The sequence below is a fragment of the Benincasa hispida genome, chromosome 5 (assembly GCF_009727055.1).
Source record: "Benincasa hispida cultivar B227 chromosome 5, ASM972705v1, whole genome shotgun sequence".
Taxonomy (NCBI): Eukaryota; Viridiplantae; Streptophyta; class Magnoliopsida; order Cucurbitales; family Cucurbitaceae; genus Benincasa; species Benincasa hispida.
Window position 1 is genome coordinate 18754576 of NC_052353.1, and position 23851 is coordinate 18778426.

At 39.2% G+C, this 23851-nt stretch overlaps 2 protein-coding genes and 1 non-coding gene across 3 annotated transcripts; 1 reads left to right on the top strand and 2 right to left on the bottom strand.

The window, feature by feature from the left end:
• Nucleotides 1–11435: 11435 nt before the first annotated feature.
• LOC120077243 lies at nucleotides 11436–11753 on the bottom strand. The gene has a single exon (XM_039031141.1). It carries the CDS (start codon nucleotides 11751–11753, stop codon nucleotides 11436–11438), a length of 318 nt encoding a protein of 105 aa, XP_038887069.1.
• A 1394-nt stretch (nucleotides 11754–13147) lies between these two features.
• Nucleotides 13148–14269, bottom strand: LOC120077244. The gene is made up of 2 exons (XM_039031142.1): nucleotides 13657–14269; nucleotides 13148–13446 (listed from the first exon to the last, which is right to left on the bottom strand). Exons 1-2 carry the CDS (start codon nucleotides 14267–14269, stop codon nucleotides 13148–13150), a joined length of 912 nt encoding a protein of 303 aa, XP_038887070.1.
• A 1537-nt stretch (nucleotides 14270–15806) lies between these two features.
• LOC120078841 lies at nucleotides 15807–15913 on the top strand. Its single transcript, XR_005482122.1, has one exon. It is a non-coding gene; the product is annotated as a small nucleolar RNA R71 (small nucleolar RNA).
• Nucleotides 15914–23851: the final 7938 nt, after the last annotated feature.

Consider the following 23851-nt stretch of genomic DNA (forward strand, 5'->3'; position numbering starts at 1 on the left):
TATTCTCAAACAGAGGTGCTTCCTCTATTTTGGAGTTGAAGATGCATTTCAGAGCCTCGTGCTTGAGCTGTCCAGATGGTTGTCCGAACATTCCCTTTGGGGACTCCATGATCTCACACACTGAGACCATAAACTCATGCTTCTTAGCCAAAATGTCATTATGACTGGCCAAGATATAGGCTCGGGCCTTCTCATTCGTCCGTATCCAATGCTCATAGGCCTTCCAAAAATTTCGAGTGGCGTTAGGAGATGGAATAAGAGGACATTCCTCTGTAAGGACGAACATGAGATCATTGATGATTAAAATTTTTGTGATCGTGTGTTTCCAACTAGCGTAGTTTTCGCCAGTCAGCTTATCAGTGCTAAGTAGAGCTAATGTGGCGGTGGCCATAATTACGTTGCTGAAAACAGAACAAACTTAACAAGTCTATGCAATACCACATTTTAACACTAATTTTAATTTTAGCAAAATAGTTTCCAAGTACCTAAATGAAAAGACATCTATTATGCAATGATGCCCCAGCGAAGCAGGACAAACGTCACCGGTGGGGTGATCAAATGCCCCTTCACTGGGATGAGACACTCTCAATAATTAGACAGAAATAACTCTTGTAACTGCATCTAACCGTCATCATTTGTTCGGACCAGAACTGTTAACCCTTAATAATTCCGCGTAATTGTAACCCCTCGTTTTCAACCCTAGAGTCCCACCCTAAGGCGCCCACTGTAGGGAAAAAGCAGATTAGGACAAGAGACTAAAGCGATCTTATCCTATACAGGAGATTAGATAAAGAATCGTGCAAAACTGCCATCCTATAGGGGGACACTCTTAGGGTGCCTCGAGGCGATGCACAGAAACCTTATCCAACCTAATGAGAGAGACCATGGGATATGTTATCGCACGTCCCCCTCCCATTTACTATGAACATTCAATCCATCCACCTTGATATTGACCTATCCAAACACCATCCTTTAGGGGGACACTCTTAGGGTGCCACGAGGCCGAGAATAGATCTCACGGTGTGAACATAAAGGCAGAAACGCGAAGAGGTTTAAATGAAGTATCATTATACCCCAAGAACGTCCCATTGAATGTTCTACCTACGGGTTCATTAACTTTGACCATCTGGCTACTGATTTTTCTAAGTCAGTTTAATTTGCTCAAAAACAACTATTGTCTTTGAAATTATGTAAGTTCAAGTGGTCATATTAAACTCTTTAACAGACTATCCTCAAATTTGCATGCATGCTCCAAATTTATCTAATTCACCTTTTCAGGTAGGTTGCCAGGTAGGGGTGTTCTGTTTCCATCAGCATAAATACCCCAGCATAGACAGAACCCGCCTTAGACAAAAGGTCCTTTATAGATAGATTTTCTACACTTTTAATCTTTTATTAGTCAATTTAATCCTATTAAACTCATTAAAAGATTAAACCATAGGTTTCTAATCACATTAGAACTGTGATTTTAGGTCTATCTCCACCAAGTAAATATTTTTAAAACCATGATTCAAGCCTAAGTTCGCATGCATGTCTTTCTTATAGATTTTAGTTCTAATTTCCTTATAACTCCTATAAAAGGAACAACTAAAACCCATACACATTGCCATGCACAACTAGGTAGTTCTAACACCTATAAATTTAACTATGTATCATGCTTCATGCAATGTCCATACATTACTATATATACCTTTTATATATTTGTAATGAAGCAAGCAAACATGCTTCCATACACCCTTATACTATAACACTTATAATATAAAGATGATGCATGTCTATGCTTTACGCATGCATAAATATAACTCTTATATTACATGATGCATGAGCATGCTCTTATGTAATTTAATTCAAGCTTCTCTAATCATAACACTTACAGTTAGAGAAATGATGCATGACCAATGCATAACCTAAGGTGGGATTTCAACTGGCATACCATATGACATATAATTAGACATACATCCTATGTACATTCACAAAATGGACTAGGATGAACCGCCTCATAACCGGAAATAAAATGAACCGCCACATAAGCAGAAATAAAATTCTATCTATTACATTTCTTTATGGAGCAAATCGGTTCACAGGTGAACCGGGTCTTGATCTGCTTGGGCGTAGCATCCCTGATCGTTTAGTAAACTTGGTCGGGTATCAACAATCGTTTAGCTACGACCGAGTATTATTTACACTGCGATGAAGCATGAAGCACTCGATCGTTTAGCGCACCAAACATAAACCCGCAAGTTTATACTATCAGTTAGATGAGGACGTTGCTGTGAAGCACAATCATCTAAACATTTTACTCCGCAATCATGTAGTCAGGAACTAAGCAATGAAGCTTGTTGAGGTACACGATCGTCAAGTGCGCTCGTGTCAACTTGCTTTTGAGTATTCGATACTGAACAATCGCTTACCCCATCGTTTACACGACCTGACCAATTCTTGGTCGTCTTCATCCTAGAAGTACAACAACTCCTTGCCTTGAAGCCTCATCATGAGCGACTCAACAAAGACTCAAACACTTTGAATTTACAGACTCGATAGCAAGTTAATACACCAAAGAATAAAAAGGCCCTTACAGTTAACTTTGAATGTAAAAAAAAAAAAAAATAACCAGAGGCATCATCCCAAAAAACTCCATTAATTCACATCCACAAAACCATTTAACAATTAAACAGAGTGCAGACATGTTTTACCCACCGAGAAAGTAAAGGCTATTCTTTGCATCAATGAATTTGGAATATCAGAACCTGACTCTGATACCAATAGAAGGAACTCTTATCAAAGAGTACCTATGAGCGGAAGCAAGATCATTCCAAATTCATTATGACAGAAAAACCACATTCACAAACAAACATACAAGTTATGCATTTGTAGCATGTTTTTCAAACGTTAATGCAAAGGGACAAGAGACATAATAGTTGAAGAACTTTTCTTCCCTTGAATTCTCGCTCTCGTACAAAAACGACAACTCACGTAGTCACTGTGTTCGCCAAGGCAATCGTCCACCAAATCACGTTGTTGTCTACTACCGAATGAACTTCTCACGAACAAGGCAACAAAGGAGGACACAACCACTTGGAAACCTCGGTATTCTCGGAGTGAGAATCTAGGAAGTTTAGGGTCTGTTGGATTTGGTAGAGGGGAGGATGAAACAACGATCATTTACCACGACTAAGCAAGTGGAAGATATCTAGATGGGTGCTTGATCATTTATAAAAAGGTGCATGATCGTGTAGTAAATAGGGCTGATCATTTAGATAAATTACTCCACACGTGCGATCATTTAGCAAATACTATACGATGGTTTAGATAAGTTTCGTGTGTACACAATCGTTAGAAAACTTTGAGCTATCATGTATGCTCTCGTATGCTAGACGATGGCCAGTGTACCAATTCGTGTAGCGATTAACCGATCTCTTTGCAAAATGAAAACCATTTTCATTTTATCCTTCAGTTATAAAAAAATGATTGCAACGCCCACTATCTCATTCGGTTATAGAGAAAAAAACTGCCAACTATTATCTTATAATTGTTTAATTAGAAATAAATATAATCATATTATATTTATAACTTATAGTTTAATATTACATCATATGCAACATATAAACCATAGTCCTTTTCTCCTCCACTAGATATAAATCATATTTATATCCATTTCCTCCAATTAATGTATCTCATACATCATGTCAACTATATCATATATAATTGACCAGTTTAATCATATTATTTATAATAAAACTCGCTCTTGTCAATTTGAACACTTCAAACAGACCCAAAAACTGATTCTCAACTTGAATCCATTGAGCTACCAAGGGGACCTTATGGACCTGTGGCTCGAAGCTCCAACGGTACGTGAATAGCTGACTAAACTCTTTAGCCACGAGATCCACCATCTGTTAACTGTCAGGAATTCCACTAAAGATCACTCTTCTCAGCACAAATATATTTCTGTGTCCATCGAATATAACCAATCAACAATACGATAATCCTTCACAGATGCTCGTAAGTATAGTTAGGCCAATTTACCGTTTTTTCCCTGTAGTTACATTTAACTCCTTAAGTACCACTAATCCCTCTAATGAACAATACAACATAGTCCTACTATGTGTGGACACCTCTCGGGCCTACCACATCGTTCAAGCCCCAAAATCAACCCTTAAAGGAGTAATCTATCTACTTACCCCTGATTCGGGGAAGGAGTGAATTCCATCTTGTGTAGCTGAGTTCCCAGCTCCCAAATTAGACGAATCCTCCAAGTAGTAGGTTTGAGTCGGCAATCATGTTACCTATGGTCATCCTAGTGAAGTGAAGTCTCTGTCATGAACAGTGTTATATAACGAGACTATAACACTTTGTGGTTCGGTCTTATACAAACTCCTTTATACAGAACCCCTCCACTCGCACGTCTTCACATGAATAATCAGGATCAGACCCTCTATAGCAAGTCACAACACTTATAACTATTCTACAAAGCGAGTTGCATTCCTAGCGTTACCAGGATAAGGTTTCCCTCCTATATCCATATACTACAGACCATTTTGGTTATCATTTATGGCATGACCACCTGTATGTCTCCACATACATGGTTAAGTTACAACAACAACCAGGGATCTTAGTTTTTGGTTTGTGGTAAAGCAATTAAAACATCCCATGTTTCATAGACAATAGTGAAGAAAATATCATATATTATTACATCACAAGCATTTGTTCAATACTGTGTTTACAAACTACAGGACCCAACGAGAGTTTAGGGCATCATCCCCAATAATTCTATGCTTCAATGATGTAAGAACTGTGTGGGCATTCTGGTAATCAATGAGCTATGATCTTATGAGCATGACACGAGATCTAGTGTTTGCATTTTTGCATGATGGAGATGATGGCTATGATAATATGATGATGATTTAGGGAAAGATGTCTATTGGTTGTCTGATGCATGGTAGATTAGATGGTGAATATTAGCTTTCCTATCTGGCTATGTACATCTTGTGTTTGTGAACCTTCAGGTTCACTATTTATGACCTATTCGGTGTCCTATTGGATCACCACTACTGTTATGATAAGTTTTCCTTCGAAATCACCATACTTCCATGATATGTGTTCCTTCTAGATTACCAGACTTCCATGATATTTGTTCTTTTTGGATCACCATGACTGCTATGATTTTTGTTCCTTCAGTTTCATTAAGACTACCATGTTATAAAATATACATTTGTGCTTAGATAGGAAGGCTAAGAATCACCTAGTGGGCCCAATAACAGGTTATTTACTGAGTATTTTATATGCACCCTTTCCTCTGATATGTTTTTCAGGTAAAGGTGGGAAAAAATGACGAATGACAAGAAGAATCTGTGACGAGCCTATGGGACTAGATAGATGTTTCCACATATGTCCTTCTCATGTTTTAGTTAGCAGACAAACATTTGAATTCTTTGATTGTTTTTATTTTGTTGTTTATTTCATTCATTTTAACCTTGTATTAGGAGTACTCCGAGTAAAGGTTTTTTTTGGTATACTTTGTTGAAAACTTATCTTTAATAAAACGTTTTGATTCTTTTAGGTTAAGTTGCAAAAGTTTAATTGTTAAGCTCATGCATACATGTAGTAACTGAAGGAAATCAAATATGAGGATTTCCATGAACAGCGAAATAACCATTCCAAATTCCATTCGAAATTGAACACTAACAATTACAATCAAGAAACGGAATTTTACACTTCATGCACAATACAAAATTACAACATGCTTTACAATAAGATCAAGGGATAAAAAATACATACCTTTAAAGACTTATTTTTTCAAACTCCCCCGATCACTAACTCCATCGTCTAAGACGACAATACACGAATGCTCGAACACAATGACCACAACACAACACGATCAACAGCAAACCCAACAAACGACCTCCAAAACCTTGAACTCAGTCGAGTTGAGTGAGGACACAACCGCAATGGTTTCCTTGGTATTCTTGGTGTGAGAATCCAAGTGTGAGCTCGGTGTGAACTTGGCTAGAGTAAGAGACCGAAGGAACAACAATCTTATAAATGATTGAGTAAGTGGGAGATGAAAAGAGTCTATCATATAGACGAATGCTCAATTGTGTAGAAGATGGCAGCTTATCATATAGCTAATGCCTGATGCGGTGTAAATGTGATGAAATAATGATATGAAATTGCAGTGATGAGTTATGTGTTGCACATGCAAGTTTTCCAATTAAAACCCAAGTATAAATCTCTCTAGGTTTCCTGGTAAGTCCAGTGTCGAACACAGGGACTACTGAGTTACTATGCGTCAGTAAAATTGATTCCTTTGCGTGGCAAAAAGAAATAAGTTTGGTTGGTGTTTTGTTTAAGTATAAATTCTATGTGACAGATTCGAGTAAAGAGTTGATGAAATCGAGAATACAATGAGTATGCGATGAACGGGTTGAGAAGGGATTTAGCTAACACTTTCTAAGATTGCACTCAAGTTATGTGATCATTCTACACACACACAACAACATGTCATCTCTCAATGCAAATGCCATAGTTCCTATTTCTAGGATGCATGCAATGTATACGATAATGTTGATAGGACTTATGTCTAAGCCTCTATTCTTGTCTATGCGATGATGAATGATACATACATACAGAAGGTGACCGCATACTATCATATCCTATTTCTAGGGTGCATGCGATGCATAATAGCAAATAGAACTTATGTCTAAGTTTCTATCTTTTGCTTATACGGTTCTAATCTGACTTTCTCAAACCTAGATTCTAATCTGACTCTCTTAAGCCTAGATTCTTTCTTTAGACTACTCTTTCAAGTATCTCTAAAGAGTGAATAAAGCATACATAAGACAAAATGATCGCATAAAGTGAAGATCCCAGGTCATGCTAGCTAAGTACTTCTCAACCCATTCGGAAATTTAGCTACTCATGCGAAATGTGGAGAGATTGAACAGATGGTTGGATGAGAATTCCATTTTCTATAAATAAAGTTAGAATACAAAACAACAATGGAAAGTAGGGATAAGAAGCCTGGTAGCAATGTCTTACTTCCCGTGGCTTTTACACTATCTTTTTAATCTACTCTACCCAGAAGAATATCCTTGCCCTCGTAAGTGTCGGCTCTCTTTCCTTTTATAGCGCTTCCCGACAGTCTTTCGAGCTATCCGGGAATGTCCTCTCGGCATCTCCTTCTTTTCGATCGCCTCCGTCTTATAAGTATATGAATAAATACAGACTAATGGCTATCTATTTATATATGATCTATCTTCTATATGGTGAACCTCTTTATCGATGGTGGCCTTCGGTATTTATAGAGCTTAAGGTGAAGAAGCTTTTCTCTCTAATGATTGCAATGATGGGAGGTCATTAAATCTTCTGTCTGATATGCCGATTAATGGTCACCGAAAAGTTGAATGTACTTGCTACAGTGTGTCGTTAATGGCTTGTCAACTAAATTTGAATTTGACCGTCATTAGCTTTCCCTTCCATCATGATTTATTAAGCTTTCACCTTGATGCGCCATCTTTATGTGGCCACCTTCTTGACAACTTCTTGCAAGTGCATACGATCGCATGACTTTGCGATCGTAATCTTCCAATGCGCGCGGATGCTGAATTCCTTGGATCGCAATGTTACTTGTACCAACGCGTTTTTCCTGCACAAAATAAGTAAATTGGTTGTTTTTATGCGATTGGCACATGCGATCGCAATATTCTCAGTTTACTGCTTTTGGACATGATTTTGTATATTTTTACCGTTGCATTCTCTCATTGTTTTACTTACTTGCGTTGTAATAATCGTGCATTTCTGTCCATTATCACACCCCCAAATTTAAAACAATGCTTGTCCTCAAGCATAAACTAAAGATTTTCTTTATAGAGTCAGCCGCCTTTTCCTTACCTAGATTTCTCGAGGTTACTTATTCAAATCTTATGAACCAAAATCTTCTTTATTTCTAACCTGGTCTCTTCTAAAATATTTCTAAAACTTAGGGACTGCAAGTTTAACCTTCAAAATCAAAAAGACTTTACTTGTTCCTAGGGCATCGCATGATTTATTTCAAACTTTTTTCAACCTGGTGTTTTCAAATGATTTTTATCCTTCCGTTGTAACTGCGTTTAATGATGAAGAGAATCCTTCCATTGTAATTGCGCACCGAGGAGAATTATTGTCGCACCTACAAGGAGCAAACACACCACAACCAAGGAAACAGCTGCATATCCAAAATAACAATAAAAATAAACTAAACTACGAAAATCAAGGTAAAGATAGCGTAGAAGATGTCCCTGGAGAAATTGGAGTGAGGTCACCGCAAGGAGTCTTCCATGCAGGAGATTTCTCTCAACTGCTTAGGTCAAGAAGCTTACCCTAACCATTGGATCTTCCAGCAATTATTGGGCGCACGTTGGCCACCATATGCTTAGAACTACCTTTAGCTCATGTGATTTATTGCTCTTTTCTCTTGGGGTCAATACTGGCTTTTGGCACATCGCCTACACTTGAATATTGTTTGCAAATTTGCCACACAAGCTACAATACTCCCAAGGTAAAAAGGTTGCCTGCAAAAACACAAAACTCAACAAACCATTAGCTGCCAAGTCCTTGGCAACGGCACCAAAAACTTGGTGACTAAAAATTAGGTGAACGCAATATATGCGATGCATGTCTTAGGTTATGTGTTGGTTCTCATGCGTCAGTGATCGTGCGTTGGAATGAAATGTATGCGTTGATCTCATATGCAATGACCATGTGTTCCTATCACAAGTTTTCTTGCGCTCTCGCCAAGTATAACAAGAACGCAAGTTTTTCAGGTAATCCGAGGTCGAACTCAGGGACTTGTAGCTAAAGGGCATGCGGTAATATGTTTGCGGCAGATAGATAAAAGAATGATGGATAAGTTAAGCACTACTCCTACTCCTAACTAACAAACAAAATAGTGGAAGTATGAATGAGAGGTAGAGACATGACAACTGTTGACGCGTAGTAAAATGCATGGAAAAATAGATAAAATGTGAGGATGTCTTCACTACAACACTAAGCTTGACTGCAAGGGCAACCCCAGCCAACACAAACTTATGCGACCATGCCATACACACCCGACACATATGCACGTGATGTGTAATAGCAAAGGGAACTTATTCCTAAGTCTCCATTCTTGCTTATGCGATCTTAATCTAGCTCTCTCGAGCCTCAATTCTAACCTAGCTCTTTCAAGTCTTAGGTTCTTTCTCTCGAGTAGCTCTAAAGGGGTGATGGGTGCATACATAAGACAAGGTAATCAGAAAAGTCTGGCTGACGTAAGATTATTCCCATCCCTAGTGAACACTTGCTTACATTGCTTAATGTGACCAACCACTTACCTTCTCGGGCAGTTAGTTGTTGCTGATTCTACTCATAGACAAGCATTGCATCCGCTTATAGATAAGCATTGCTACAGCTTCACACTAAGCAAATAAGGTTTTCTCATAAAACTCACACAACGTACACCTCCCGGTGCTTTGCTACATGCTTCATATCCCTAATCTGCATAACTAAGTATGCGATACTCTAGCAATCTTACTTAATGATATAATGAAAGTTAAGGATGCTAAGTAAAGGAAGATGGAGATGCAATCGTAGGAAATATAAAAATGCATTGATCACAAAATGTATTAATTCCTTAAGCCAAATTGTAATACAATACAAGGATAGAAAAGAAATGGAAGGACCAGCTGGAAGCAATGTCTTGCTCCTGGCAGATGTGTGTCAAGGTTACCGGTGGTGCCATGGATAGGCAGTGGAGTAGACTCTCTCGAACTCTAGCTCCAGCGAAGGCTCTGGTCGTCACTCAGAATGGATGAAGGAGATGAAGAACTCTCAAGCTATCTTCTTACACTTTGGTCTGGATCACAAGAATCCCACTCTAAGGTGAGGAGCCTCAGGCGAAAAGCCTTGGATGATTTGAAATTCCGCTCAACGACTTCTATTTATAGAGCTTGATCATCGACAACATTTATGGATCTGCTCTAAATCTGACACTCGTGGGGCAATGGTCCTTTTCTGAATCTCTGCTGCTAACGGCGTGGTAGGTAAAATGTCAACATCATCTTTTGATAATCCTAATGTATGCGTTCATGCTTGCATTCCACCAACCTTGCGTTCCTCCCTTTATTATGGTTATTATTATGCAACTGCAACCTTTCTGTGATGACTACATTCACTTGACGGCCGCAACTTCTATGCGATGGACGCATTCGCTCGTCAGACGCAACACCCATATGACTGACGTATGCGATCACCGCATGCGATTAATGGACGCAATATTCATGCATCGAACGTATGCGTTGGCCTTTGCGATGGAGAGATTTCCCCCATGCGGTCGTCTTTGCGATAGCCTGGCTTCCACGCATGCGATCGCTTTCTGCGGTTGCTACAAAAAATAAACAATTGAACGCATAATAACGCATAATAGTGGGTTAGCCGAGATTCTCAATGTCGATCGATGCAAACTCTTTTTCTCATGAATTCCTAACATATTCGTCGCATATTCTACTTAACAGCCTCATAATTCTAAATAAAAGGCCTATATTGACATGCATTTCTGCCCGTTATCAGTGGACCGCTAGCTTCTAGAAATATTTCATGAATTGACTGTCCTAAAATTAAGTTGATTCTAGTACATGCGATGAAAAATAGAGGCATGCGTTTCATCATTGAAATCATATTGGTACGGAAAGAAATGCGTTGACTAACTAAAGTATTAAATGATTGTGCCAACTAAAGAGGATGCAATGATAAAATTATCAATGTTAAGAATGAGATGCGAGAGTGCAAAATTTGAAATAAACAAAGTCAAAGAAAGATACAACCCCCAAATTTGCTCTGTTGCCCGCATCATCTGTGATCACATCCTTCTTTGTGGCAGGATGATTCTTCGATTGCGATGGGCTAAACGAACTGTTCGCGTTTTTTTGTTATCGCGTAGCTCCACCACAATCGTTTACCACGATCGTTGCTAAAAAATCAAGAGGGTCAAAAATATGAAAGACAGAGTTGATTTTTTTTTTTTTTTTTTTGAGATGTGTTGTTTGTACGAAAAAAAAAGGTAGAGTAAATTCATGAAATACAGATATAAAAAAAATACTTCAAAAAAATTGCGTCCTTGATGAGTTTGTATCGCATACTATCACAGAGACTGCTTATTTCTTCTTCAGTCAGGAATTCCTCAGGTCCATGGAGGTCTTCTCATGATGCAAGTCTCCTCCGTGATATATCTTGACACTTTGTCCATTGATTTTGAATACGTTGGCCCCATCCTCATTAGTTAACTCAACCGCCCCATACGGGAATATCTCTTTGATTATAAATGGTCCGGACCATCGTGACTTTAATTTTTCGAGAAAAATTCGTAGACGAGAATTGTATAACAAGACGTTCTATCCAACCTGGAGATTCTTCTCGCATAGTCATTTGTCATGCCAACATTTTGCACGCTCCTTGTAGATCTTGGCATTTTCATATGGTTGAGTTCTCCATTCGTCTAGGTCGATCAACTGAAGTTTTCTTGTCTCCCCTACGGTCTTCAAATCAAAATTGAGCTTCTTCACTGCCCACAATGCTCTGTGCTCCAATTCAAGTGGTAAGTTGCATGCCTTCCCAAACACCAGTGCATACGAGGACATGCCTATAAGTGTTTTATAGGCGGTCCTGTATGCCCACAAGGCATCGTCCAGGTTCATGGCCCAATCTTTGCGTGAAGGATTCACTACCTTTTCTAGGATCATTTTGCCTGTTAGACACTTCGGTCTGGTCGTTTGTCTATGGATAATATGTGGTGGCGACCTTATGGTGGATATTATACTTGAGCAGCAACTCGTGGGATGCCGGTGAAGATATTTCTCTGCAAGAATTTGGAGACTATTGTCGCATCGCTTGCGACGCACAATACTGCTTCAACCCATTTGAAAACATAATCGACGACCAACAAAATGTATTTATAACCATTTGATGGTGAAAATGGTCCCATGAAGTCTATGCCCCATACGTCATATAGCTCCAATTCTAAGATAATATTCATTGGCATCGCATTCTTCCATGAGATGTTTCCCGTGCGTTGGCACCTGTCGCATCTCATAGAATAATCTCTTGCATCCTTAAATAGAGTCGGCCAAAAATATCCGCTTGTAACACTTTTGTTGTTGTGCGTTGACCTCCAAAATGTCCACCATATAGTGAGTCATGGCATTGGGATAGTATGTGCTGGTGAGCAGTCTCTGGTACATATAGACGCAAGATTTGGTCTAATCCCCTCTTGTAAAGATTTGGCTCATCCCAATAATAGGATTTATATTCGTGTATAAGTCGTGTCTTTTGGTGGGTTGTGTAGTTCTCCGAAAATTGTTCACAGACTAGATAATTGACCACATCTGCATACCATGGTAACTCTTCAATTTTGAACAGCTGCTCATGTGGGAAGGTTGCGTTAACCTCCGACTGGTTGCCGTCAACTTCTGATTTTCTAATCGGTGGTCCGCAACCTAGTTCTCCGTCCCCTTGTGATCAATGATTTCCATGTTGAATTCTATAAGGAGGAGAACCCATCGAATTAACCTCGGCTTTGCATCTTTCTTGGTCATTAAATATTTGATTGTTGAGTGGTCGATGTGAACGATCACTTTGGATCCCAGCAAGTAAGCTCTAAATTTTTCCATCGCAAAGATCACCGCAAGAAGTTCTTTTTCAATGGTAGTGTAATTCGCTTGGGTAGGGTTCAAGGTTCTACTCGTATATGCGATGGGGTGTAGCATTGTCTTTTTCGTTTGCGCTAGCACCGCCCCCATCGCATAACCGCTAGCATTGCACATTAGCTCAAATGGCTTTGTCCAGTCAGGTGCGATCAACACAGATGCAATTATCAATGCATTCTTCAGTATTTTGAATGCGTTGAGGCATTGTTCATCAAAGTCAAATGTTCTCTCGGCCTCCAGCAACATACTCAATGGTCAACCAATCTTCAAAAAGTCCTTCACAAAACGACGATAAAATCCTGCATGTCCCAGGAAACTCCTGACAGCCTTCACATTTGCTGGTGGTGGAAACTTTTCAATGGCCTCAATCTTTGCCTTATCCACCTCCAGCCCTTCCTTGGAGACTTTGTGCCAGAGCACAATACCTTCATTCACCATGAAGTGCACTTCTCCCAATTCAACACAAGATTTGTCTCTTCACATCTCCTTAGTATCTTCTCCAAATTGTTCAGACAGATTTCATATGTTTGCCCATAAATCGAGAAGTCGTCCATAAAAATTTCCACTGAATCTTCAAGATACTTAGAGAAGATGTCCATCATGTACCTCTGGAACGTGCTCGACGCATTGCATAATTCGAACGACATGCGGTGAAAAGCAAGCATTCCGTAGGGGCAGGTGAATGTGGTTTTCTCTTGGTCTTCGGGAGCAATCATTATTTGGTTGTAGCCTGCATACCCATCCAGAAAACAGAAGTAATCATTTCCTGTAAGGCGGTCTAGCATCTGGTCAACGAAAGGCAAGGGGAAATGATCCTTCTTCGTCATCATATTGAGTTTGCGGTAGTCCATGCAGATTCGTCAGCCGGTGACGGTCCTCATTGGTATTAATTCATTGTTTTCATTTGGGACTATCGTCATTCCTCCCTTCTTGGGCACACATTGCATGGGGTTGACCCATGTGCTATCGGCGATTGGATATATAATGCCTGCGTCCAACCATTTGATTATCTTCTTTTTCACAACCTTCTTCATCGTAGGGTTTAGTCTGCATTGAAGTTTGACATACCCTTTTTGGTTTTCTTCGAGATGTATCCTGTGCATGCAATATGCGAGGCTGATTCCTCTTATGTCTGCTAGCGTCCACCCTATTGCTTTTATGTACTTCCTTAGGATGCTATGCAACACATTCTCTTGTTCTTCTTGTAGCATAGAGGAAAATATCACTGGCAAAGTTTCATTTTGCCCTAAGAAAACATACTTCAGATGGCTTGGCAGGGTTTCTAATTCCATGGTAGGTGGTTGTTCCAAGAAAGGTTGTTGTGCTTTTTTCTTTTCATTCAACGTCAATTTTTCTTCTTTGTTTGCTTTCTCCATGATCACATTGTAGGTTACTACGAATACGGTCGCAACCTCTCTTTCATCTTCATCTTCGGACTCTTCTTTTTCATTATAACTGGGTTCATTGTCGGAATCAGATAGGTCTTCGTCTTCCGGATACTTCATGGCTTTAATAATGTCAAACCTGAGCTTCTTCCCATTCACACTCAACATGATCTCTCCCTTGTACACATCAATTTGAGCGCGACCAGTGGATAAAAATTGTCGTCCCAATATGATGGGTACATCCTTGTCCACTTCGTAATCGAGAATGATGAAGTCTGCTGGTAAGATAAATTTGTCAATTGAGACTAGGACATCCTTCAACATTCCTTCTGGGTGAACTAGGGACTTGTCCGCCAGCTAGAGAGTCATCGTCGTGAGTGCCAACTGCCCCACATTCAATTGTTTGAAAATTGAAAGGGGCATTAAGTTTATACTGGCCCCAAGATCGCAAAGCGCTTGACCTATATATATCCCGCCAATTGAGCAGGGTATCGTGAAACGTCTGGGGTCGCACATTTTCAGTGGAATAATGGTGTTTGACTTTTTGCGTTCATGCCACCGTTACGAACTTTCTTGTGCTCCTTTTCTTTGTCACCATGACCTTCAAAAACTTAACATATTTCGGCATTTTTTCAATTGTTTCAGTGAAAGGGATGTTGATGTGCAGCTGTTTTAACATGTCCATGAAGCGATGATACTGCACTTCATGATTTTGATTTTTCTTAAGTCTCTGAGGGAATTGTGGCAGCTGTAGCTTCACGCTTCCCTGTTCCATAGGCTTAGAAGTCGATGCAACTTCTGGTTCCATCGTCTCATTTTCTTCTAGTTCATCTTTTGTCATCGGGGTATTGGGTTCCATCACAATTGGATTAGTCCTACTTAGTTCTGTTTTCTCTTTCGCTATTGTCTTCTTGCTTCGCAAAGTCACGACTTGACATTGCTCCTTTCACATGTTCCTCGGGTTGCGAGGGAGCTTAATTGAACTCGGCAACGCCCCTTGCGGTCTATTTTTTAGTTCGCCCGCAATCTGTCCTATTTGGATTTCGAGATTGCGGGTTGAAGTTGCCTGATTCTAGAGTACTATTTCGTTCTTTTCTATGTACTGCTTTAATAAGCTCTCCAGGGAAGAAGATTGCGGCGCTTGCGAGCTACTAGCTTGATTTTGCGATTGACCGTTTGTTTGTGGGAAAAATCCTAGCGGCCCTTCCTTTTGCGCCATGGGTTGATAAATCTGTTGTTGATTGTTTTTCCACGCGAAGTTGGGGTGGTTTCTCCACTTGCAGTTGTAAGTGTTATAGAAAGGATTGTTCTTTACGAAGTATACAGATTGCAGGTTCCTTGAACATTCTTCCATCAGATGCAAATCTCCACAACTAGCACAACTTGTGCATGTCTGCTCGATTGCATTGACCTGCCCTCTTTGCATTCTCGAGCTATTGATTGCGATGCCCTGTATCAGATTCATCATCGTATTCATTTGACTTTGTAGGGATGTGATGGACCCATTGTTTGTGTCACCTTCTCGAATTTTTAATCGTTGATCGCTTTCCCTCCAATCTTCGTGATTCTTCGAAATGCGATCAAGAATATTCTTAACCTCATCATACGTTTTGTCAAGCAGACCTCTAGCTGCTGCACATTGGCAGCCATCTGTGATGCAGGGTTCAAACCATGATAAAAGATTTCCATTTGGAGACAGTCAGATAAGCCATTGTGCGGACAATCTCGCACCTGTCTTTTAAACCTCGCCCAGGCATCATTGAGCGATTCGTCAATTTCTTGTTCAAAATTTGTAATCAACTTCCTCCTTCTTGCATTCTCAGTAGGGGGAAGTATTTCTTCATGAACTTCTCTACTACCTGTTCCTAAGACGTTATCTCCCATGGTTCGAGAGAATAGGCCCATTTCCTTTCTTGGTCGCATAGTGAAAATGGGAACAACGTTAGTCGAACTTCTTCAGCTGAGATGTTTAGGAACACAAAAGTATTGCAAATTTCGATGAAACTCAAGAGATGGGCATGCGGACCCTCGCCATGCCTTCCACCAAACTGTCCGGCCCTCTGAATCATTTGCAACATAACCGGCTTCATCTTGAACCTCGATGTATCAAGAGTGGCCTCATGATTCCTAGGGAGAAATCATAGAGTTAGGCGACGCATAGTCCTGGATGGGTCTATTGCGATCGTACACCAAGAGAATGGGGTTTGCCATGATATTGTTTGCGTTTGCTGCTCTGTCTTTCGGTTGTTCCGCCATTCTAGGATTTCTCTCTTGCTGTTGTCGATGGTTGTCTCTCTATCTTCTTCTGAACATTCTTTCAATCTCTAGGTCGTAGTTGGGCTAAGGAATGTGTCCTTCGCTCATACGACACCCGCTTTTTTCCTTACTAAAGGAATGGCAGTGCACAGAGGTCGAAAGCTGCAAAGAAAATAAAAAAAGTTACTGTTAGCACAATATGTACTGCCGTAGTCCCCGGTAACAGCACCAAAAACTTGATGCGTTGTAAATGTGATGAGATAATGGTATGAAATTGCGGCGATGAGTTATGCATTGCACATGCAAGTTTTCCTAGTAAAACCCAAGTATAAATCTCACTAGGTTTCTTGGTAAGTCTAGGGTCGAACACAGGGACTACTGAGTTACTATGCGTCAGTAAAATTGATTCCTTTGCGATGGCAAAAACAAATAAGTTTGTTTGGTGTTTTGTTTAAGTATAAATTCTATGTGACAGATTCGAGTAAAGAGTTGATGAAATCGAGAATACAATGAGTATGTGATGAACGAGTTGAGAAGGGATTTAGCTAACACTTTCTAAGATTGCATTCAAGTTATGCGATCATGCTATACACATACAACAGCATGTCATCTCTCAATGCAAATGCCATAGTTTCTATTTCTAGGACGTATGCGATGTATAAGATAATGTCGATAGGACTTATGTCTAAGCCTCTATTCTTGTCTATGGGATGATGAATGATACATACATACACAAGGTGACCGCATACTATCATATCCTATTTCTAGGGTGCATGCGATGCATAATAGCAAATATAACATGTGTCTAAGTTTCTATCTTTTGCTTATACGGTTCTAATCTGACTTTCTCAAACCTAGATTCTAATCTAACTCTCTTAAGCCTAGATTCTTTCTTTAGACTACTCTTTCAAGTATCTCTAAAGAGTGAATAAAGCATACATAAGACAAGATGATCACATAAAGTGAAGATCATAGGTCATGCTAGCTAAGTACTTCTCAACCCATTCGAAAATTTAGCTACATATGAGAAATGTGGAGAGATTGAACAAATGTTGAGATGAGAATTCCATTTTCTATAAATAAAGTCAGAATACAGAACAATAATGGAAAGTAGGGATAAGAAGCCTGGTAGCAATATCTTGCTTCCTGTGGCTTTTATACTGTCTTTTTACTCTACTCTACCCAGAAGAATATCCTTGCTCTCGCAAGAGTCGGCCCTCTTTCCTTCTATAGCGCTTCTCGGCAATCTTTTGAGCTGTCCAGAAATGTCCTCTCGACATCTCCTTCTCTTCGATTGCCTCCGCCTTATAAGTATATGAATAACTACAGACTAACAGAGCTATCTATTTGTATATGATCTATCTCTATATGGTGAACCTCTTTATCGATGGTGGCCTTCGGTTTATAGAGCTCAAGTGGAAGAAGCTTTTCTCTCTAATGGTTGCAATGATGGGAGGTCATTAAATCTCTGTCTGATGCGTCGATTAATGGTCACGGAAAAGTTGAATGTACTTGCTACAGTGTGTCGCTAACGACTTGTCAACTAAATTTGGATTTGACCATCATCAACTTTTCGTTCCCATTATGATTTATTAAGCTTTTACCTTGATGCGTCGTCTTTATGTAGCCACCTTCTTGAGAAACTTCTTGCGAGCGCATACAATGGCATGACTTTGCGGTCATAATATTTCAATGTGCGCAGACACCGAATTCCTTGGATCGCAATGTTACTTGGGCCAACGCATTTTCCTTCACAAAATAAGTAATTAGCTGCTTTTATGCGATGGGCACATGCGATCGCAATATTCTTAGTTTACCATTTTTGGACATGATTTTGGTATTACCGTCGCATTCCCTCATTGTTTTACTTATTTGCACTGTAATAATCGTGCATTTTGCTCGTTATCAATGCCCTGTGATTGTTTAGCTACGACTAGTTGAGTGAAGTATCGTAATAACACTCCACGATCGTTTAGTTTCTCTTAGCATCTATCGTTTAGTGAAACCATTTCACTTGACAGCAATCCTTGAGTTTTCGAATTAAGCAACTCCTCTAAATTTAGGAAAACATTTTTCCTTTTATCTAACGGTTACCATAAAACCGCCAATAGCCTCCCACTCAATTGGTTATTAGAAAAAAAAGATAATTATCCAATAATTAATATTATTATAAATATATATGATAATCACTTACCAAATTATATTTATAACCTATAGTTTTAATATTTCATCTCATGAAACATATAAACCATAGCTCTTTTTCTATTTTATGGTACTTAATATAAATCATATTTATCTTAATCCTCCATTTGATGTATCTCATACATCACACCGATTATATCATATATAATCAAATTTCCTCTTGTCAGATTGAACATTTCAAATCAACCCCAAGAACTAATTCTCAACGATATCCATTGAGCTACCAAGGAGACCTATTAGACCTGTAGCTTGAAGCTAAACAACTAACTAAACTCTTTAGTCACGGGATCACCCATCCATTAACTATCGGGAACTCTGACATGGTGTTTTTATATATCTTACAGCATGTGAACAAATATGAATATGAATGAATGATCAAGCATGTATTGTCATGAACTTGTAACGCTAAAAATGGAATGTATGTTGTGTGTATCGCTATGCACTACTCTCTAATATGCATTGTTAATAATATGCTTGTAGTATGTGTAGAGTATATGCGTGTCACAATTTCCTTGCGCGTGAACCAAGTATAATTCCAATGCAGTTTCTCAGAATAATCCAAAGGTCGAACACAGGGATGTTTTTCGTTAATGCGTTACTTTTGTGATACTACGACTGGTTTTACAATTAATAAAGAAGGTTATACCATAATGAATATAAAGTGCGATGAAAATAAAATTGCGTTGATAAGACAAATATCGGTAATGAGTAAAGTCCTAACTAATATGATACAAGATACAAGATTACATGATACATGATACATGACACTGATTCGAGTCTGGACTATGAAGTTATACAAAAGATCTGGATGCGTGGCAAGTCTTATGGATGAATCAGAAAGAGAAAAGAATAAATGTAAAAACATCGCAAGTGTAATTGCATTAAAGATGTACATAAGGTCGCTTTTCCTTGGGTACACCTCTCAGTGCATCGACCCGCGTTCCCAATCTCCATGAGGAAACAGGGAGCTCAGTCAGAACTTAGCGAAGAATTATCGGCCATCTCGGCCGCTAGCAGGCAACAACCAAAATTCCTGAATAACCACCAAAAACATCTGACTTTGACAGTGTATCCGAACTAGGTGCATACCAGTCGGCCAGCCCAGTATAATGAACGCAAGGTTGCTTCCTCTCTGGAAGTACTTCTCGCTTTATTTAACGCATTCTTCCAACCCTCTCTTGATAGGCGGAATAACATCTTCACTTCTGCTCTCATAGGTGAAGATGCCATCGAGCATGCTTTAGCTAAACTTAATTATTTTCCTAACACAATTTATTTTACTCGCTTAATTCTTGCTAATTACCCAGGGAATTAGGAAAACATCATGGAGAAAATGAATTATGGATGAATGAAAATAGACAGAGAGATGATAATGGGAATGATCATAACATTTAATACTAAGATTAAGCGTTCGATACATGGTGTGAATGAAAAATTAAGAAGCTGAATACAAGTGATGAAATAGAGTTAAGAAACAAATACAAAAAGAGTGTCAACGTCTTGACACAGATCTGGACGGAGATAATGCTTGTCGGCGTGTGAAGTAATGGAGAGGAGAGCTTCCCTCTCAGGCTTGCTCTTATGGTAGAAATGACCTTCGTACAGAGCTTCAACGGTGGGGATTGGAAGGATTCTTTGCTCAGAGACTCCCTCTTGGCCTTGTCTCGTGATTATCTCAAATCTACTCTGGTCAGTTGCTTCAGACCAATCTCTCTCTCAGACTCAGTGTATGCACATCTCTATGTATTCAAGTATATCTTTCAATGAAATTGCAGAAGCTATTTATAGGCGAAGCTTGACTCTTTGTATTGTGGCCCCCACTATATGGTTAAGGTAGTTCCCGAAATGGAGGAGTGAATATTCCTTCTATTACACAATCAATCCCGTCAGAAATGCACAACTGACAACTGTACACTCGTCAGAACCCTCCACAAATGCGTTGCTCTTTACATCTTCGATCTATCACCGCTTGCGATGTTGTTTTTGATAACCGCATGCGGTTGAAATTGCATTGATCACTTAGCTCTTGATCGATTGTCGCATGCGTCGTCATTGCACTGATCATCTCTTCGTTCTCGATTGATGGGCGCAATGCGACATAGATGCGTTGTTCATTTCATCTTTGAGCCATGAACGCATGCGGTGACTTGTTTCCTACCAAACAGAACTGAAACATTCCATTCTACCATTGCAATGGTGTTAGTGGGTATATTTACGATAATTTATAATTCTCGCATTTCTTGGCCAATTTCTGTACTATCAACGCAACTTTTCTTTCTTTTAGCCATAATATCTAAATAAAACAACATAAATAACTTGTATTTCTACAAGTTATCACACTCCACTAAAGACTGACAGCTGCACTCTCCTTACTACAAATATATTTTGTGTCCATATTAACCAATCAACAGTGCAATAACCCTTCAAAGATCGCTCATAACTACAGTTGGACCAATTAACTGTTATGCCCCTATAGTTACATCTAACTCCTTAAGTACCATTGATCCCTCTAATGAACATAAGTCATAGTCCTACTATGACTGAGTCATCTCTTCCAAAGAGAAGTTATGGCCACTATGTTCAAGACCCGTAGCCCTTAAGGAAGCAATTTATCTACTTACCCCTACTTCAGGGAAAGAGTGAATTCCATCTTGTGTAACTGAGTTCCTAGCTCCCAAATCAGACAAATCCCCAAAAAGGTAGGCATGTTGAGTTGGCAATTTGGCCACTCTCACCAATTCTAATCAAAGGATCGCCTGAGATGTAAGTCTCAAGTATCAACGACGTTATAAAAAGAGACTAGTCATCTCGTGGTCCGGTCTTATACAAACTCTTTGTATAGGACACCCCCACTCGCATGTGATAAGTAAATAAATAGCAATCATAAGAAGCTGGCCAACGTAGGAAACATTGAGGTTCTACAAGATGAAAGTGAAGCTCAACAATCTCAAACCAACTCAATTGAAGCTCGTTGTGAAAATCATCGTAAGAACTTTCCAAGTCAACCTAATGATGAGGCAATCATTATGCCATAAGGACCAATGGAGCTAATGCTGAATGACTTCAAGAGAGATTAAATTTTTACTTCCAACCTAAAATTCCAACCCATCATGAAAAGTTGCAACCCTTGAAATACCAAGAGTCATTTGATCATCCAAAAGTCATAATGAATCTGAAAATTCAGATTCATTTTGATGTCCTATGTATCTACTTAACTAATGTATTTTCATTTATTAAATATTCATGTATTTAGTTGATAGATGAAAGGTTACATCCTTTCATAGTGTCTTTTCATTTAGTATATATAGTTCTGTATTTTTTACATTAATATAAAAGAAGATTTCGAAATGTAAAATCATAGTGTCTTTTCACTTGGATCATAGAAGTATCCACCCCTCGTTTCCCCAGGGTAGCCTACAAAGAGGAAAACTTTCGAACACAGTTCCAACTTCTTCGGGTTAGACACAAGCACATGGACCGGACACCCCCAAATCTTGAAGTGGCGTAAACTACCTTTACAACCTCTCCAAAATTAAAAAGGTGTTTCAGAAACACTTTTCGAGGGAACGCTGTTCAAAATATAGCAAGCAGTCTCCACTACAAAACCCCAAAACGAGTTTGGAAGATGAACATAACTCATCATAGACCGAATCATGTCCAACAAGGTTCTGTTTCTCCTTTCTGATACACCATTCTACTAAGGTGTACCTGGGGCGAGAGTTGGGACGTAATTCCATGTTCTATCATATAGTTCTGGAATTGGAGATCCATATACTCTTCACCATGATCAGACCGTAGTATTTTTATCTTCTTACCTCACAAGTTTTCAACATTAGCCTTATACTCCTTGAACTTGTCAAGGGCTTTAGACTTACATTGCATTAGGTATAGATACCCGTACCTTGAATAATCATCTGAAAGAGATGAAATATTCATACCCACTTCGAGCCCTAACACTCATCGAACTGCAAAGATCTGAATGTACAAGCTCCAAGGCATCCTTGGCTCTGTAACCTTTTCCAGTAAAAGGTCGTTTGGTCATCTTGCCTTCGAGGCATGATTCACACACTTGGAAGGAGTTTTCTTCTAAACTCTTTAGAAGTCCATATTTCACAAACTGCTCAATCATATTGAGGTTGATGTGACCTAACCTTAGATGCCAAAAAATGGGCATTTTCCTTAGGAGAAACCTTTGGTCTTTTAGCTGTTGTCATCGTACTGAAAATTTCAGTGTTAAACAAGGCTTTTATGACTAACGGTCTTGGTACATGCAAGTTATTCTCCATTGAACCAAAACCAATCTCCATTCCATTGTTGAAAATAAACACTTTACTCTCAGAAAAAGAGATGGTATAACCTTGTTCAATGAGACAAGAAACCGAGATTAAGTTCCTCTTAATATAAGGAACTACAAAAACATTATCCAGTAACAGATAACGTTTCTTGTCCAAAAATAACTTCAGCTTGCCTACAGTAACAACTAAAACAACCTCACCAGTACCGACTCGAAGATTCATGTCTCCCTGTGGCAACATTTTCCAAGAATTGAATCCTTGGTAAGAGGAACTGACGTGATTAGTAGCACCTGAATCAAGGATCCAGGTAGAATCAACATTCTCTACCAAACACGTCTCCAAGACCAATAAATTGTATTTACTGTCTTTAGACATCCTCCTCTTTTGGAGAGTAGTGGGATCAGTATCAGAACCTAAATAAGATCCAAGTTCCATTACTGGTATTACCATCCATCCCTTTGTGCTCAAAAAGTGAGAACTAATGTTCAAACAAATCTCGTAACGAGTCTATGATCTCATGTGCAATGACCATGTTCTCAACCCTTTTGGCCAAAACATCAGGTATGTTAGCCAATATGTGATGTCGGGCCAATGAATTAGCCTTCATCCACAACTCATATGCATTATGATCATTCGCAGTGCATCAAGGGTCAGTACTTGAGGACACTCCTCAACCATGACAAACTCAAGGTCGTTTACCATGACATACGTTTTATAGGACTCTTTCCATTGTATGAAATTGGTCAAACTAGAGGCCTTTAACGAAAAATCAAACACGTTGTTGAAAACAAAAACACATAGACCTACATTAGGTTTTAAGCAAATACTCATTGAAAAAAAAAACATACAGCATCCAATACGGTTTAGCAAAACTAACATGAACCCTGTGGGACATCTAGTTTCGCAATGACGCTTCAAGGGTTAATACAAAAGCCGCCAAAGAGTGGACAATTTATCCCTCCTTTGAATTGAGACATTCTCAATCAGCCATTAATAC